Source organism: Danio aesculapii, chromosome 2, assembly GCF_903798145.1.
Source record: "Danio aesculapii chromosome 2, fDanAes4.1, whole genome shotgun sequence".
NCBI lineage: Eukaryota > Metazoa > Chordata > Actinopteri > Cypriniformes > Danionidae > Danio > Danio aesculapii.
In genome coordinates, this window is record NC_079436.1 from 45,206,822 (window position 1) to 45,226,870 (window position 20,049).

At 33.4% G+C, this 20,049-nt stretch overlaps 1 protein-coding gene across 4 annotated transcripts; it reads right to left on the reverse strand.

Moving 5' to 3' along the window:
- Positions 1 to 1,663: 1,663 nt before the first annotated feature.
- On the reverse strand, positions 1,664 to 19,840 carry eif4e2 (eukaryotic translation initiation factor 4E family member 2). 4 transcript variants are annotated; one of them, XM_056480692.1, is made up of 8 exons: positions 19,725 to 19,840; positions 14,088 to 14,199; positions 13,875 to 14,009; positions 13,651 to 13,755; positions 11,524 to 11,676; positions 8,063 to 8,199; positions 3,526 to 3,586; positions 1,664 to 2,521 (listed from the first exon to the last, which is right to left on the reverse strand). In XM_056480692.1, the coding sequence occupies exons 1-7, from the start codon at positions 19,742 to 19,744 to the stop codon at positions 3,538 to 3,540; spliced, it is 711 nt and encodes a 236-aa protein (XP_056336667.1). In that variant the 5' UTR covers positions 19,745 to 19,840; the 3' UTR covers positions 1,664 to 2,521; positions 3,526 to 3,537. The 4 variants fall into 4 exon arrangements, with proteins under 4 accessions (XP_056336667.1, XP_056336660.1, XP_056336645.1 ...); XM_056480685.1 differs by having other exon boundaries at positions 3,520 to 3,586; XM_056480670.1 differs by having other exon boundaries at positions 3,511 to 3,586.
- Positions 19,841 to 20,049: the final 209 nt, after the last annotated feature.

Genomic DNA, 20,049 nt, shown 5'->3' on the forward strand with positions numbered 1-20,049 from the left:
CTTGCCTAATTAGCCTAACCTGCCTAGTTAACCTAATTAACCTAGTTAAACCTTTAAATGTCACTTTAAGCTGTCTTGAAAAATATCTAGTCAAATATTATTTACTGTCAATATGGCAAAGATAAAATAAATCAGTTATTAAAGCTATTATGTTTAGAAATGTGTTGAAAAAAATCTGCTCTCCCTCAAAAATGAGGGAAAAAAATAAACAGGTGAGCTAATAATTCAGACTTCAACTGTATATATATCTCACAGTTACATTTTGCCAATATCATGCAGCTCAAATATGAATACAGCTGAAGTGTTTTGACTATTTTAGTCATGAAAGCCAAATGCTCATAAAATATGCTCAAAACAGTCTCTATTTTTTTTTTCTCTGCTAAAAGTTCAATAAGCTTACATTTCTCAATTTAATTTTTACACTTATAAGTGTAGGTATAAAATAATTCTTACATGAAATATGATTGAACCACAGTGACTACTGCAGCTTTTATCATGGCAAAAAACAGGTTCATTTTTTTTTTCATTTTTAAATACAAAAATAAACATACTTATATTGGATTTAAAAATTGTGTAAATTTTACATGGACCCACAGAAAATAATTTTGACCACACACACAAAAATACTTTGTTACCTAGATATTAAAATCTAGGGCCTCAAACCGGCTGAAAAACCTGTTGCACAATCTTCTACAAGATTTTTTTTTTAGCAAGTAAAATGCACAAAAAAAATTTTAAAACATTGAACAACAATAAAAACATTGATCTGCAGGTTATGGAGTAATCTTCAATTTTTTTTTTTTACTTTTATATTGCTAGTAATATTTAAAGATGAATGTTACCTAGACTGGCCCTCAACATCCTGACGGTATTATATAATTTTTAGTTGTGTATCTATCATTGCATGTAAGACAATACAATTTTATTAGGATTTATTATGGATATTTGAGTGATAGAGGGCTGCTGTTTATATGCCGTTTTAATACTAGAAACTGCTCCGAGCAGCATGTATAATCATGAGTACAACTGAAGTGCTTCTATTTTAGTAAAAAAAAATTCAAACAAAATACAAGCGGTATAAAACTGATAATCAAACAACCCTTGAATAAATAGAGGTTAAATAAAAAATAGAGCTTACAGACATACATTTCCACATTTAAACCAGCCACAGAATTCAACCGCATGTGTGTTACTCTCCACCGTACACTGAGAGAAAATGAAAGTAAAACTAATCCAAATGCAGTGCTATAAATGTTGACTAGGTGGGGGGTCAAAACCACAAGCGGCTACAATGATAGTGGTTCAAAAATATGTTTTGGCAGGCCGAATTTTGTTCTATTTTTAATATCAGTTGCGGGCCGGCAGTTTGAGACCCCTGAGTTAAAAGGTTTCAGATTTTACATACAAAATAAACTAAATTATATTGGGTTTTGAAAAATTAATCATTTAACATGAACCCACAGAAAATTTTGACCATCACAAAAAAAAAAACTTTTCTGATAACAAGGTTTCCTAGATATTAATATCAGTTAGCATCAACAATAATAATAATAATGCTGCAAATGTAAATAACCCACCATAAATCATAAAAGATGAAAAATATGACTGACAACACACATAATGGAACATGAAAACAACAAAAGCCACAACCACAGCCAGAACATTAGCAGCAGATGCATAATCAACATTTATTGCTATGATCGATCAATAATTAAAAACCTTTCCTTTCCACTTTTTATTTTTCTCTCTTTTTTTTTTTTTTTAATGTACCTCAAATACAACTGTCCAGCACCAGCACTGAAGTCCAGGCAGTATAAAGTAGGTGTTGATCCACAGCCTCCAGTAACTCCAGATATATCAGTGTTTGTTAGTTAGCATGTCTGAATAGTGATTGTAAAGTCAGTGTTTATGAAGGCCAGGCACAGTGAATCAGGCAGCGCCGTGCCCATCCATAAAGGGCACTGTCCTTTGGGTTTACACTCCTTCAGCTCAGGAGAAAGAAAAGAAAAAACAAGTCCGCCATTATACAGCTCTCCAAATAGGTTTACAAATATAATTTTTTTTGTACAACAGTTCTATGTTAAAACAACTCAACACTGTAGCTAAAATACTGCACTATAGTAAAATATCCCCATCAGCCTGCGACTCCACTGGATAATAATGTGACCTAAATGAACTCTTCAGTTTAAGATGGTCGTTCAGGTAAATGTGAGTATTATTCATTTTTTGTGGTTGTTTTTGGAAAATGTGGCAGTTTCCAGCCTTTAGTTTGGGTGGTCCCGCTTTCTCTCTGAAAGATGGCCGACTGGAAATCATTCACACATTGATGTTTTGGTTCCTCCTCTGTCTTCAGGTGTTGTTTGGACGTTTATAAAAAGCCAGAAGTCTTCAATATTAAAAATGGCCCATGCTGAGCCCCATTTCGTGACGTCCCTTTCATTTTTTCTTTTAAAAACAGCTCAGTTTCAGGTTGGTGTGATCAGAAAGTGTCCTCTTCATTGGGAAAATGAACTTAATCGATCTAGATGGGGAGAAAAAGGAGTCATACTTTAAGGTTTTGATGAACATAATCTGAAATCTCATTGAGTGTGTTTACATGGACACCAATAATCTGATTTTAAAACGATTAAGACAATATTCTGATGAAAGTCGACCATGTAAACCAGGGGTCACCAAACTTGTTCCTGGAGGGCCGGTGTCCTGCAGATTTTAGCTCCAACCCTAATCAAACACACCTGAATGAGCTAATCAAGGTCTTGCTAAGTATACTTGAAACACCCAGCTAGGTGTGTTGAGGCAAGTTGGAGCTAAACCCTGCAGAGACACCGGCCCTCCAGGACCGAGATTGGTGACCCCTGATGTAAACAGTGATTTTTGGTGACGTTAATCTGGCTAAAGTCATAATCAAACTTAACAGAAATCGAAATAAGACATGTGGAGTACGACGATTTTAGTGGCATTATTGAAGAGCAGTACAGACAAGTAAACACCGCAATCAAACTATTACCGTTGTGTAGGGTTTTTGCTGCATTTTGCGACAGGATATTTCATACACACATGGCTGTTTGAGAATATTCTCTGCAACTACCGAGTCAGTAAAGGACAGCAGACCCACATCGCAAAATGCAGAGTTTTTTCCCCCCATACGACATGCGGTATCAAATTCCATTAAAACTACACTCCTCCAGCAGTTCATACTTGTATCCAATATCTCGTTTGTCACGGACGCATGCATGAAATCTTCCTGAATGAAAGTGAAAGTGCCAAACTGCAGTTAAAGGCGACAAGGTAAAAATGAAACACACGAAATTACATGAAACTCCAATGACGTTAATCGAATTATGTGCTTTAACATGTAAAATGAAACGTCAAAAACTCATGTAAACACCTTAATCATATTATTGTCTTCAGATTAAGGCAAATAATTCCATTACTGATGTCCATGTAAATGTAGACGATGTTTGAGCAGCTCTAGTGTCAGTGATTTACGTGTCAGTCATAAGTTTATACCCGTCTCACACACACTGGGTGAAAACACTAGCGTCCTCCACTTGCATTCACTAGACCGTGGAAATCCTCCCAAGCTCTGGAAAACACAACACATCACAAATAGATTATTATTATCATCTAGTGTGTCAATATTACTACTACAACAGGAATATACACCACCAGTCAAATGTTTGGGGTCTGTTTTTTATTTTCATGTTTGTTTTTTAAAGAACATTATTCTGTTCATCAAGTCGGCATTTATTAAGAGTAAAAAAATTGCTAAATATTTCTTAACATTTTATATAACTGCTTTCTTATTGTGTGTAGTTTCAAATGAAATTATTACTCCAGTCATTATTGCTTTAATTACATTCATAAAAAAAATAATAATGAATATTAGAGTGATTTCTGAAGGATCACGTGACTAAAGACTGGAGTAATGAAGCTGAAAATTCATGATTAAAATCACTGGAGTAAATTCAGTTAAATTATAAACTACTTTTATAGTGCAATAACATTTCACATTTCACAATTTGTACTGTATTTTTGATTAAATAAATGCAGCAAACTTTGACCGGTATTGTGTACATGGATAGTTAACGTTCTTTAAAGAAACACCTCATTTTAGACCATTAGCATCTCGCTTTAAATAGAAAAACTACTGAAACTCGTTTTTTTTTAAGACTTATCTGTAGGTACATCAGAGGCTGATGGAAGATAAAAAGAAGCTATTTTATAGGCTGATATGGCTAGAAACCACACTCTCATTCCAGCATAATCCAAGTGTTGTCACATGAAGCGACTTTTGGGTCCAATGAATGAATATATATATATATATATATATATATATATATATATATATATATATATATATATATATATATATATATATATATATATACACATACATATACATACAGTTGAAGCCAGAATTATTAGCCCCCCTTTTCATTTTTTTTTTTGTCTTTTTTAAATATTTCCCAAATTATGATTCACAGAGCAAGGAAATTTTCACAGTATGTCTGATAATTTTTTTTTCTTCTGGATTTTATTTGTTTTATTTCGGCTAGAATAAAAGCAGTTTTTAATTTTTTAAAACACCATTTTAAGGTCAAAATTATTAACTTCTTTATGCTTTCGATAGTCTACAGAACAAACCATCGTTATACAAAATTTTGCCTAATTACCCTAACCTGCCTAGTTAACCTAATTAACCTAATTAAGCCTTTAAATGTCACTTTAAGCTGTATAGAAGTGTCTTGAAAAATATCTAGGAAAATATTATTTACTGTCATCATGGCAAAGATAAAAGAAATCAGTTATTAGAAATGAGTTATTAAAACTATTATGTTTACAAATGTGTTGAAAAAAATCTTTTCTCAGTTAAACAGAAATTGGGGGGGGGATTAAACGGGGCAAATAATTCTGACTTCAACTGTATATATATATATATATATATATATATATATATATATATATATATATATATATATATATATAAAGAAAGTTTTTATATATTGTTAAAATATTGATGTCTGTGAATTCTAGAGATTGTTGTGTACACCATGACTTTATATAAAATTCACTTTAATGTGTGATAGGACTAAAAAGTGGTCATAAACGAGTATTTCTCAATTCAAATGAGTAGCGGATTGGACCCGGAAACAGTATTCCATACGTCACGAGGTAACAAGTGGATAATTAAGGAAATGGACCCTTTTCACAAAACTTACGATCTGTTTAATGGTCATAAACATCTTAAATCCTTGAAAGTTTTTTATATTTTGATTTAAAAAAGACTTTTTATGTATTTACTTATGTATTATATCATCTTTGCATCAAATTACAAAAACAAATTACTGCGTATGCAAGGTAATGTAGTGTCTGGACGGGACAGTAAATTTGACGTTCTTTTTTCTGTCTCACACAATTTTTTTCCCTTCTTTTGAAAGTCTTAAAAACACTATCGTTGAGTTTTTCTTTAATTAATTGAGCAAATAGGACTGTAAAAAAATATTTGTTGCTGAGAAACATGGACATGTGAAAAGGGTCCATTAAACAGCACCTGAACATCTTGCAACCATGAAGACAATTGTAAGGGACGACTCTGTGTACTATCGCTAATCAATATCACTATTACTTAAATTCCTTCGTTATGACACCCAAATGAGAGTAGAGTTCCTAGCCAGAGCGACCTTGAAAAGAGCAACTTTACATTTTCTGTTGGTCTTAGTACACAGTGTAATTACAGAAGGGTCAAGCTTTAAATAGGAAAATTATCAAAACTATTTGGTTATTTTTTTTAAATCCCTGCCTGAATTGCTGGATTATTCTTCAATTTGAATTATATATATTTTTTTCAACTTTGTTTTTATTGATTTTAATTATATTACAAAACCCAGCAAACAGTACAGAATATTAATTATATGATATTTCCGAATGTACTTTTTAACCACAATATTTGGTAAACAAAAATGACATTTAAAATAAACTCTAAAATAGAATAAAATACAAAGACTATAAATATTCTAATACAAATAAAAAACATGATTATGTAATGATGAATTTAAAATTACAGTCAACTTTCCAAAGACATCTAATTTTTATCTATCTATTTATAAAGCGGCTGAAAGAAGACCACACTTTTTAAAAAGTCTCTGCTTTACCTCTGCTTATGTATGTTAATTTTTCAAGAGCAAAATTATCAGACATTTGCTTTATATATCGCGCAAGGACAGGTCTTTGGGTATTTTTCCATACCAAAGCTTAACACGTTTAGCTTGTATAAAGCTGAAATCTATACCTTTCTTTTTGTTTGCATTAACTGACACATTTTCAGGATATAAACAAAGTTTTGGATCCAAAGGAAAATTTTCTCCAGCCATTTCACAGACCAAGTTCCAAAACAATTGCAGGTCTCCACACTCCCACATACAGTATAACAGAGTTCCAATTTCATCTTGAATTTTACTTTCTATTCATCATGTTCATTGTGTGCTTTGACACAATATTTAAATAGCACATTTTATAATGTAGACTATTAAAAGCAAGATGCTAATGGTCTAATTTGATTCAATGATCTATGCTAAGCTAAGCTAAGCAAAAGTGCACCAGCCAGACCTGGAGATCAGCTTAAAGGATTAAAAAAATGGTAAAACTCAACTGTTTAACTCTAGGGGACTTTTATAATAAGCCTTTTTTCAAAAAAGAAAAAAAAGTGTTCATTTAAGGGGTTATGAACTGAGAAATATAGCATACTGTAGGTTACTGTATTATAAGAGCATGTTTATAGTAGTTATTGCACTACAAAACAAAAAGGAAAGTTCAAGACCCCCTGCATTGATACAAACAATGAAAAAAAACATTTGTAATAATAATAAAATAATAATCAGAATATTTGAATAAAGCAAACACAAAACCCTTTGTAACACTTAGCTTCATTCAGATGCAGTTAACACACTTTGACCCCTAGTAAATATTAAAATTATTTAAAAAATTCTTATTATAATGTAAATTCATTCAAATTTATCGAACATATTTTCAATCTGAAAAGCTTCAATTTTACACACACACAAACAGAATTTGCTATGTAACAAATTCATAATCATATATGATACAATCACAAGACCATCTTTTATATGGCCATTTTAAAACAACTGACCATAAAAACATGTCCTCCCCTAGATTTATATTACAGTTTTTTTACAGACGCTAGAACACATTTCTCAATACTTAGGTCACTTTTGCAAAACTCTTCACACAATTCTCCTAACCGACTTTTAGCTTGTCAAAGCAGTTCATTTCACATTCCAAATGCACTACAACTACTAAAACACTTTATTCAGGTCTCAAATGAACTCATTCTTCCAGAACACTAGCAAAGAGTGTTTGTCGGCTGTCACCCTTTGCTAAACACAAAACAATGAGCTAAAAAACACTAACAACATGTAGCATTACACAGCGTTTTCTTGTGTAAAACAAGGACACGTCTCTGTTTATAATTGCAATATATGTTACTGGAATAAATCAGACATGATGCAAAATTCCTCAATATTTTATGTCCTTTATTTATAAGTCGTTTATTAAAGTAATTCTAAAATACAGAAATTTGTCTACACACCATCCACTGATACAGATACAACAGTAATGCTAATCTGACTGGTTAAACTGCATTTTTAGATGTGAATTATGTTTCAAACAAATATTGCTGGTGAATTTTGCTCTTATTTTGCATTATGTTATTGTTTTGAACATCAGTTTAACAGTAGTCATTGTAGTCATTGAATGTATTTGTGCCAAAACAATGACAATTGATCCTGAGTTTAGCCCACATAGACATCTGTTGTGCTCACTGTGTGAAGAGTTTTGCAAAAGTGACCTAAGTATTGAGAAATGTGTCCTAGCGTCTGTAAAAAAACGTAATAATCATTTACTGACGTATGACAGATTCATTATGTGCCATTATAAACACACATATACAATTATATGTTTAGTTTGGGAAATCTTTTAGCTCAACAAAGCCATTTTCACCAGTAGTGTGTATATACATTAATGTGTGTGTTGTGTAACTCACTTGATGCTGTCGGTGTGTGTTTTATACTCCATAATAGTATTAGGAGGCAGGTTGAGGACTCTGCGTAAAGTGTCTCTAATGCGAGCGGTGGTGGCCTGATCGCTGGCCGTCTTATTCCAGATGGAAATGATATCCTCCTTCAAACAAACAAACATTATTATTATTCTTATTATTTTCAAAGCAAGCAAGACTGCATGTGAGAGTGCTGACAGGTCTTGCACACACAGAACGAAACTGATAAACGAGAGAAGATTTTTTCCACTACTTAATCGTTAGCGGATGTTTGGTTATATTAGGCAGATACAAAAAAGTGTAAACGGATGATAATAATAGTTAAAAAAACAAAAACATGTCACTAAATATACTTGTGCAGCCGTTTATATACCTGGGTGGCCCGCCCAAGTAAAGTCTATGTGTGGGAAGCACTGGCCTGGTAACCTGTTGGTATTTCTTTTGTTTTTCTATTGCTTTTCTTTTATAATCTTTTCAAAATAACTTTTTTGCATTATAGTTTGTGCCCAAAACAAATATGCAGAATCCACAAAAAAGAGAACATTCTTATAGCTAGAACAGGTATTAAACAGCCCCTATTATGGGTTTTTGAGAATGAGCTTCCATGTAGTGTGTAACACAGCTCCAAGTGAATGAAAACATCCAGCTGAGGTTAAAATCTGCTGAGGTTAAAAGTGCACCTTGTTTAAAACTATTGATTCTTAAGCGAAATATTTGACTACGAGTAGAAGAAACTAATTGTTTTTTTTTTTTTTTTACTTTTTATTTAAGATTTTTTCAATATATATATATATTTTTTTACAGAACATCCCCTTCCCCAACAATTTAACCCCTTACACATGAGGTGATACATAAAATAAATAAATAAAAAACAATAATGAAATTATAATAAAAAAATAAAATAATAATAATAAATAAAAAATTAAAATTGTAAAAAAAAAGTAAAATAAAATAGTAAAATAAAAAATAAAGAATAAATAAATAAATAAAAGGTATTGCCATCCTAATTACTTTACGGGGGATACACTTGTACATCTAGTTACATTGTGTTGCATCAAATTACGGTGACAGTAGGTTAAGCAACTTCTAAATATGTCATAATACTTTTCCACCTCTTCAGAAAAATATCAGTCTTCATTTGTAGACATGCAGTCATTTTTTCCATTATATAGACCTGTTTAAGTCTCTGAATCCACTGAGCTACCTTTGGAGAACTTTCTTCCATTCAGTGTAAATAAACGAATTGTGTTGGGTTCAGATCTTTTGTTGGATCGCATCCATAGATATATACATTAGATGTCACCTACCCTGTTGCCGTCTATTGGAAGGAATGCATCAATAGAGCCGCCATTTTAGTACAGGGTAGTGCTCCTTTGAAATGAACGCGGGACCAAGCTGCAGTGGAGGACTGTGGCCATCCAGAGCCAGAGAAACACACATATACACATATATCTACGATCGGGAGTTTCCCCGGAGGTCAGTTTACAAAATTTAATTACGAAAATTATAATTTTACATCACTTTTCTACATTGATCGATAAGTGATCGCTCAGGCATTCCTGACAAAAAGCTTGTGTTTGTGTGTATGGAAATATACACCCTCCTTGTTAAATTTGATCTAATCCGTGTCCTGAAACACACCCCCTTCTCCTGCTTTCACTTCTCATACTGACGGAGGGAGCAATTCGTTTGTGAATGAATCTCCGTTATGAACGACTCCTTCACTAACCGACAATAATCCAAGTTTCAGGCACCGCAGCATCTCGCTGTCATATTTCTTTTCCTTTGTTTGCTGACTTTATTCAACAAAACTAGCATAACCCAAGCGTTTAGTGTGAGCTGGTGCTACTTTGCCTTATGTGAATTCAGTAGGTGACTGTATTATCATCAGTAAGGTTACTTGTTTAGCACAAAAGTTCATAAATACATACAAAAATGTAAAAAACAAGATCTTACCTATGAAATGTTCTGCCTTTGTGCTTTGTTTGCTCATTACTACACCTGTACACAGCGCTAAAGTCCAGCATCTTCACGTAGTAACACTGTCTTGACTAGTGCGGTTGGATGACACTTGTCCTGGGAGCACTGTACAAATATGGCGGCGCTATTGACGCATGCGATATCTAGTGTATATATCTATGGATCGCATCAACATCGATACGGTACATCACCAAATATGTACTTCCAGTTCCGTTAAAATGTGCATGTGCTTTCCCTCCACACACTAGCGGAGGAGCAGGGGGTCATGGGACTGATCGTGACGCGAGGAGGAAGATCACTGACAGATGGAGATTCGGCTGCGGGCAGGGCCGGAGCTAACTGAACTGGCGTTCTAGGCAAAAGATGATTATGCCACCTTCAAACTGAAAGTGAAAACGGGATTGTCGCGGATGAAAATGATGAAAATGAGGAAATGTCAGGGACGCTGCCCTAGGTCGCCTCTATGGACGCGCTGGCCCTGGCTGTAGGAAATAAAGGGTGAAAGTTCATTTTCACAACAGTACTACAGTATAGCCAACCTAGTGCTGTGTTGTTCCTGTCATTTTACTGATTTTTAATACAATAACCTACACTGCAACGCTGGATTCGCCGGCCGTTTGCTATTGAAGGAGCAGCAGAGACTATTGGACTTTGTCAGACTTTGACAGGGACTTTGTCAGTAACTGTTACAGTTTATATGGACCAGTTTCTTCTTCCTCCAGATCATAACATGTAAGTGGCATTAAAATTGTTGCCTTGTTTTGTGTAGTTTGCAAAATATGTGTTTAATTGTGTGTTATAAGTTGTAATGGCTTGTAATCACGTATAGATTATAGATCAGTGCTTGTACTGTATCTCTCAGGTTAAATCTGTATAGGGCTGTTCACATACCGCGTCCAAAACCACGTTAAAAACGCGACACATGCTTCTTCCTTTACCAATTTAGATGCGTTTCTGAACTTGAGATCCTCTGCTGTTTGCCTTTGCTATGGCGTGTGTCATTGTTACTTGGGGTTAGGTTTAGGAGTAGAGCAATATGCTGGTGTTTAACTGCATTAATTCATTGCATTCCTGCATCGGGCTCTCATATACTCTCTGGCTGCTATTTCAGAGCCATGGTGGGCTTTTCTCTCTGTCTTGCGCTGAACGCAGTCAACCAATCGCAACATACTGGGTCATCGGACCAATCAGCACAGATTAGCTTTTGCTAAGGAGGGGTTTGGGAACAAATGAATCAATGATTGATTCATATGGGAGTCGCTGGGATAATTAGGTAAAAACAAATGCAGATTATAAGACAGTGAAAGTGTTTTTTGACCTTGCACGCATATCAGCATTTTGTTGGAGACGCCCAAAATCAAAACATGACCTTTTTAATGCAAAATAGGGGCTCTTTAAGAGTAGAATAGCTGCTATAAAGACTTTATTTAAATAATGCTTTTCGGGTTTGTGTAAAATGATTATAGTACCTGGAATCGAACGGACACGACGGCGCCACAGATCTCCTCGCCCACCATGAACTGCTCACCGAGCATGGCCAGGATCAGATTCTCCCAGCAGCGAGACGCCAGGCCTTTCCGGAGCCGAATGATCCATTTACCACCACTCTTATTAGCATCATCCTACACAACACAGCACAACACAAATGACATTATCTGCGCTCCTACTGTACGGTATGCAGACAACCTGCACAGGATCACATCATTTAGTCTTAAAAGCAGAATGTACTACAGTAATACAAAATGCTATGGAATTTGGTAAATAAATAATGTACTCAATCAAAAATCAAGATATGGACTAGTGTCTGTGAATGTGAATTCTTAAAACAACTATTTAAATATGAAGTTGATGGGTTTTTGTCAATTTACTACACTCAAAAAATGCTTTGCTGCTTTTTTTGGCTTGAAGTACTGATTTTTTTGGGGGGACAATTTCATTGTTTTACACTACTGGTCAAAAGTTTGGGGTCAGTACGATTTTTAAATGTGTCCTGCTCACCAAGCATTTATTTAATCAAAAATACAGTACAAATTGTGAAATTGTGAAATGTTATTGCAGTATAAAATAACTGTTTAAAGGTAGGTTATCATTTAATTTACGAACTTATTCCAGTGATTTTAAAGATCAGAAATCCCTCACAAATATTAATTATTATTATTTTATTATTACTATTATTATGAATGTAATAGTAATAAAAGCAATAACGACTGGAGTAAAAATGTCATTTGAAGCTACATACAATAAGAAAGCAGTTATTTAAATTTTTTATAAATATTTTTTTTTACAAGTAATAAATGCAGCCTGATCAACAAAATAATTTTCTTAAGTAAAATTTTCTTTAGTAAAAAAAAAAACTATTGTGATTATTTTCAAAATAATGATAAAAATATTACACATTATAATTAGTAATAATCTTCTAAAGAATTAAGGAATAAATCACACAATTTACTTTCTAAGATTTATATAAGTAAAAAAACGATAGTAGATATTCTTAAAAGAATAGTTTAAACAAATTACACATTATCATAATTAATAATAATTATATTCATTTCTAAAAAATGAAGGAATAATCACACACGTTACCTCCTATAGTTAAGATAAGAATGATATTATTATCATTATTTTGATAATAAATACTATCATTCTTTGCTTATCTTATAAACTATAGGAGGTAAAATGTGTGATTATTCTTTCATTTTTTGATTTTTTATTATTATTATTATAATAACGTAATATTATAATTATTTTGAGAATAATTACTATTACAAGTTATTATTAGAATTGATAATAATAATAATAATCTTCATTTAAAAAAAATTAAGGAATAATCACACACTTTACCTCCTATAATTTATAAGTAGAAAAACAATAGTAATCATTATTTATATAATTATTAAACATATTTTTATTACATATTATTATCATAATAATATAATAATAATAATAATCTTAATTTCTAAAAAAATTAAGGAATAATAACACACACAGACTTTATCTCCTATGATTTATAAGTAAAAACGACAGCAATTATTCTTAAGATAATAATAATAAAAAAATTACACATTATTATCATCATAATAATAATAATAGTAATCTTTATTTTTTCAATAAATTATGGAATAATCACACACTTCACCTCCAATAATTTATAAGATAATTAAAAAAATGATAGTAATAATATCAAAATAATGATAAAACATTACACATTATATAATATTAATATTCTAAAGAATTAAGGATCACACACACACACACACACACACATACAACAAAAAGTAAAATAATGATACAATAATATTACACATAGTATTAATTATTAATAAGAAATAAATAACTAGATGTATTTATGTAATAAAATAATCAAACAATTTAAATGTCATGACATAGTAGGAAATAAACCACAACAAAAACATTAAATTAAATGTGTATAACTGTAACTGTTTCATGTAAAATTGCAGCATTTTAAGACAGAAAGAGCAAAAATTAATGTTATTTTTGGAAACCAAGAAATTATAGAATGAAAAATATCAATAAAGATAAAAATATAATAGACACCTAACGCTCTACAGAAGAAACACTTAGATGTCAAAACTGACCTCCCACATGGGTTTGATTCCTTCCTTAAACAGGTGGAAATCACTGTGACCAGTCAGATCACCCGGTCGGATCATGTGACTATAAAAACGCCAGAACTGCTCCACCTGCAAACACACGAGGACAGCTGTTGAGCATTGAGCAGCCCACTTCAGTCTCCGTTGGATCTGAATGTTGCGTCAGCACAGTCTGTTTGTGTGTGTGTGTGTGTGTGTGTGCAGGTTACCGAAGCAAAGCTGCCGATCTGTTTAATGTTCTGTTCATAGCTCTGTGTGCTGGCCGGACGTCCTGGTGTGCGTCGAGAATACCAGAAGGTGTAGTTATACTGAAGAGGGTGTTCACCGGCTCCCGGGACCACCGCCTGAACAAACACAGCAGCGCACCGTTATTCACAACAGTCTTTATGTCTATCGATCTATTTATAAATCTATACATGCACCTTTCTCTTTGTAGTGTTTGCTTCCTTGTCCTCTTCGTCATTTTTTTCCTTCTCCCCGTCTTTCGGTGAGCTGTTGTCCTGGTCGTGATCTCCACTGTCATCATCTTTCAGGCTTAAAAACAGATAAAACTCTTTACTCACTAACAGTGTTGGGGGAACGCATTACAAGTAACTCAAGCTACGTAATAATATGACTTTTTCAAAGTAAAAAGTAATGCATTACTTTAAAATATTAAGCAGTATTATTTGAATTATATTTTAGATTAAGCTAGTTAGTTAGTTGGTTAGTTAGTTAACTTTATTTTTCCCTGTAGGGAGATATAATTTGCAGCGTACACTCACAGAGATATCTGGCATTTATATAAATAAATCATTTAAAAACATGGTGTCCCTACTCTAAATAAATATCCAGTCTACTAGCCATCAACTGCTACTGAAAGAGGAGGAATTTAAAAACTTAATTGCTTGAGGTATTGTAATGAATATGGCCAAACAGACACGTTATTATTTTGCTTTTATTCAACAAATAATACACCGTCAACTTCTCCTACCCAGAAAAGACTGGATAGTTACTTGTAATTCGATTCCAAGGTATTTACAACACAAAGGAATGCTCAGAATTGAACACACAAAGAAGTTCTATAAGCTCCTTGCTTAAGTTTTAGACTTTTAATGTAAACCTTTATTCTCTCTTTATGTGTAATCAGGTGTTTTGCAACAAGTCTCTTGCTCATGTATTAATATTATGGTTTTAATACTTCAGCAATCAATGTTTAACTCTATCTCAACTAAACAAGATCTTAGATGGGTCATGTTTGATGTCCCTGCAAAGCTAATTTGGTGTACTAAATGATTGTTTACATTTCATGTTAATACGTTTGCAACATATTAACATTTTGAGAAATTCTGAACATTTTTGCATCAGTTTACACCCAGAAAGCAAATCACCACGCTTTGGAACAAAGGACTATAAAACCTGCCTTGGGAAGTTAACTTCTCATTGTTGAACTTGGCTCCGGAGGGTGGATTACAAAACCATCCTTATTAAAGCTTGTGCCTAAGGCCACCACCCAGACTAGAACCCAGAACAAAGTGAACCCAGAACTAGAATCCAGGAGAACCCCAGCAGGTGGGGTCCCAGACACAATGAGTTAACCGCACAGCTCAGACATTCCCATCTCCGATACCTTTCTTTCTTTTCCATCAAGAGTCTAGTTAAGTATAGTGCGTCGCCAAAGCAGAAGTCAACACGACTAGTGCTTTTGCTGCTTAAAAACTTGAAACGACCGACTCCACCCCACTCCAAGCCTCACAGGACAAAGAACTGACCACCAGCTAACCACGTGCTCAACAGAGGGAGTTCTTCACATCACAAAAGAAACGCAAGTAACACTTCCAGACAACCACTGAACTGGTGTAAACTAAACATAACACTAAAGAAACCATTTCAATTGGTTTAGTTGACTATTCGCTTGGCCTTACAAAATCTGAGGTTTTTCCATCATTACTCTCTCAAACCTTTATTTTACTTTCTCTACACTTGTATGAATGCGTGTTTGTGTTAGTTTCTGTTAGATTAGTCAATAAATCTTCGTTTTGTATAAAGAAAGGTGCATGTGCATATTTATGAATCTAATGTCCTAAACTTCAATCTTGTTACCCTGCTTAAACATAAATGAGTTATTTGATACCAATAGCTGTATTTGAAGTCAACTGTCCGTTCGAACGAATGCTGGACGATTCGTTTGTTCGGATTTAAAGAGTCGATTTTTGTCTTTTGAAGGCCCGTTCAAATGAATCTTCAATTCACTTTGAGCTAATTTGCTACAGTATAAATGATAACTTTGTTCATATCAACAACCTGATGGTAACAATTTGAAGGTGGATGATAAAGGATGTTTCTCATAATTGGCAATCATGATAAACTTATTAAGTACTCTATCAATACTAATACTATCAATGCTCTTTAGTTTTATTCCCAACAACTTACTGGCTGTTGTTACCACCTTCCCCAGTGACCTCTTCTGGGCCTCAGAAGCATATCCATACTAACAGATAACACAAAATGTTGCAATACTTTCGATAAAAGCACTATACAACATGATCAACAATGTGTTGTCAACATTAAAAGACAGTAGTTTCTTTAAGTAGTACATTCTCTATTGAAGCTTTTTCCTTACAGTCAGTCCATACATTCCTCTTACGTTTGTTGTCCAACATCACACCCAAATTTTTATAATTTGTTACTAACTCCATTTGCTCACCATTAATTAATGTGGGATGTGTTGTGCTCTCTCTCTCTCTCTCTAAAATCAATAATCATCTCCTTAGTTTTAGGAATATTTAGGAGAAGTTTTGTGTTTTCACACCAATCTAAAAAGAAGTCAAGAACAGGCCTGTGCTCTTCCTCCTCTTCATTTAAATGGCTCACCAAAGCAGTATCATCTGCTTACTTTACAATATTTATATATTTTTTAATTAACTCATACGAGAATTTGTATATAAAATAAATAATAACGGCTATATATAAATAATAATAGCTACAACTGAGGTACACATTTTATCTGAAATTAAACCTCCCAATTAATTAGCTATTAAAAACTTATTTGCTGAATTAAAATTAGAGTAATCACGTTGAATTACACTCAATGAGAGAATGAGCTCCCTGCGAAAACAGACAGAAACCAAGATGGCAGAGCCTTACATTTCTGTGATGGAAGTATTGATGGTATTTTGTACACGAGGAAGAAAAGGGGATAGTCTCAATGGACAGCGATTTTACTGAACTAATAAGGCAAAAATACAAAAGTAGCAAACACATTGCTTTACACTGTCATTAATCTGTAAATACCCTGCATGTTCTAAAAGAGATCTCGGCCAGGTCAGAAAAAGTAACGTAACGCAACTAGTTACTTTTTGGGGAGTAACTCAATATTATATTGCATTACTTTCAAAAGTAACTTTTCCCCAAACACTGCTCACATTTTTTTTTGACCAGTACAGCTTTAATAACAAAGCAATACCAGGTAATAATTTTAAAATATATATATATATTACAATAATTCATAGGTCAAACTGTATCCTACAATATATACAGACAATACAGAAAATATAAGTGCACATCTCTCAGAAAGACTATATAGATATACACAGTATATACAGTTGAAATCAGAATTATTAAACCCGCTTTGAAATTAATTTTTTTCCTTTTTGGAATATTTACACAATGATGTTTAACAGAGCAATTCTCACAGTATGTCTGATAATATTTTTTCTTCTGAAGAAAGTCTTATTTGTTTTTATTTCAGCTAGAATAAAAGCAGTTTTTAATTTTTTAAAAGCCATTTTAAGGTCAAAATTATTAGCCAGACATCAACAGAACAAACCATCATTAAACGATAACTTGCCTAATTACCCTAACCTGCCTAGTTAACCTTATTAACCTAGTTAAGCCTTTAAATGTCACTTTAAGCTGTATAGAAGTGTCTTGAAAAATATCTAGTCAAATATTATTTACTGTCATCATGGCAATGATAAAATAAATCAGTTATTAGAAATGACTTATTAAAACTATTGTTTAGAAATGTGTTGAAAAAATCTTCTCTCAGTTAAACAGAAATTGGGGGAAAAATAAGCAGGGGGGCTAATAATTCAGGGGGTTTAATAATTCTGACTTCAACTGTATACATAAACATTTTACAAATTTTTTTCCCATCATAAATTATATATACATAGCAGACCACCTGAAAATTCGGTTTCATTTGGATTTAATTGATTAGACTGTGCTGATTATTTTCTTTATTCTCTGTTTTTTATGCTATTCTATGCTTTTTACCCATATTACAAATGAAAATATAGTCATTTAGGTCTTTTAGAGTATATAATATATGGTGGATTCACTTTTTTAAATTAAATATTTGTTATTTTGACCAACTGATATATTTTTTCGGAAAGACTACTAAACTATATTTTCATTTGTAATCTGGTTAAAAAAGTACTATAGCAGATGACAGGATAACTTTGAATGATCAACGTTAGATAAGCCACTGGAGAATAAAGACGAGGCAAGTTTATTCACATAGCCCATTTCACACACAGTGGCAATTCAACGCTATTTCATTTTTTTAAATAAATAATGTAAAAGAAATGTTTGTTTATGCAATAAACACTGTGTAAAATAAGTCATAAAACATACAAAAAAAGGAGCATAAACCATATAAATTTCAAATAATTTCATTTTTATTTTAGTCGTTCAGAGTATATAATATATGGTGGATTAGCTCTGATTTTCAATCACAGTGTTATTTTGACCAATTGATATTTTTCGAAAAGACTAAAATAACTATATTTTCATTTGTAATCTGGGTAAAAAGTACTATCAGACCTTTATAGAATTAAGCAAATATTCAGCATAGTCAAATCAATTAAATCCAGAAAAACTGAATTTTCAGGCGGTCTGCTAATGTGTGGATTTTGTATATATGATATATAACAAGAAAATAAACATATAAAATAACTCTTCTGAACTTAAAATATGTGTATTGACATGCCTAAAAATTAATGCAAACATGCAAAAAAACTAAAAAAAGTAAAACCTACAAATAAAAAAATATATTTTTATATATAGTATTTAACCTCCTTAACATGTTTAATTGAATACAAGAGAAATAACATCACTGCATTGAAAATAAAATACAATAAAAGTTAAAAAAGAAAGAGGGGAAAAAACTTTACAATGCCTTAATTATTAAGAAAAGAGATTATAAGCTTTAAGAAACGTATTATTATTAATAAGCTTAAGATATTCAATATTGAACGAAATTTCAGCAAGTATTAAATCTAGGTATTGCCTTTAGGAGCTTAATTTTGTGTATAAAAATTTTACAGCGTCTAATACATTACATGTACACAGTGGTGGTCAAAAGTGAAACTGAATGGGGCTTATTTGACCCTAAATGACCCCAAGATTGATCCTAAATGACACTGCAGTTATGAGAACAGAAACACTCAAGTTTATTTTTAGTGCCACAGTCCTGATTTTGTAACTTCCTTTCGAACCACTATGACATTGCTGTTCTGAACTTTAATTACACAGTAAAAATCGGCCTCGCGTGAGTTTGCAGAGAAAGAGAGTTCATAAGTTTGCAAACATATTAAGTACGCTGGTTATGTAACAGATGATTATCTACTGTAGTTTCTGGTTGACGTGCCATGTACAGTACAGTTGAGCGTGCATTGACTCAGCGCCACATGTCACTCCAGCAGGGCTGCAGAGAAGAGTTTGAGCCCGGCTCTCGGAGCACCTGCCCCGGCTACTCACACACACGCGGAGCCCGGTGATCCGCATCGGCCTGGAGGCCCCGTGCGCGCAGTTCTGCCTCTGGAAGTGCTTATTTGCATGCATCATTCACCGCGTGCATTAAAACGCAATACATCTGGCCACAAAAAGCCGTTGGATCCAATCATGCAACTAAACATGGTGAGCTCCAGCCCATGCCAAAGCTTCTAGACACACCTCTTTTCCCCCCTCACTCTCTTTTCTCTCTCTCTCGAGTTTAAGAGACGCTTGAAACGCATGGGCTTGCATTCGCGCAAGGCTGACCCCCGGTTACGTGCAGCGTTGTTTTGATTACTCACGCGTCAAATTTGTTGTTCATTATTTTCTAGAAGAGTGTCTGGATCCGCTCTCGCGCCGACGGTCGGCAGCCCGTCAATTCCGCAGCAACGGCGGCGCGCGCTAGTGGTGGCGGCGGGCGCGCGCATGGCACCGTGGTGGGTGACGCGCACGCTGAGAAAGTTTCAGTTTTATGGTACAAAGGAATGACAGATGCAGTCATCATAAAGAAGTCTGAAGATGTCCGTGCTTAAAATAAGCCCCAAACGTTAGAAATAATAAAGTATAACATTTTTCAAATTTATACATATAACAAACATGTTTACAATTTCCTAATATTCACTCACC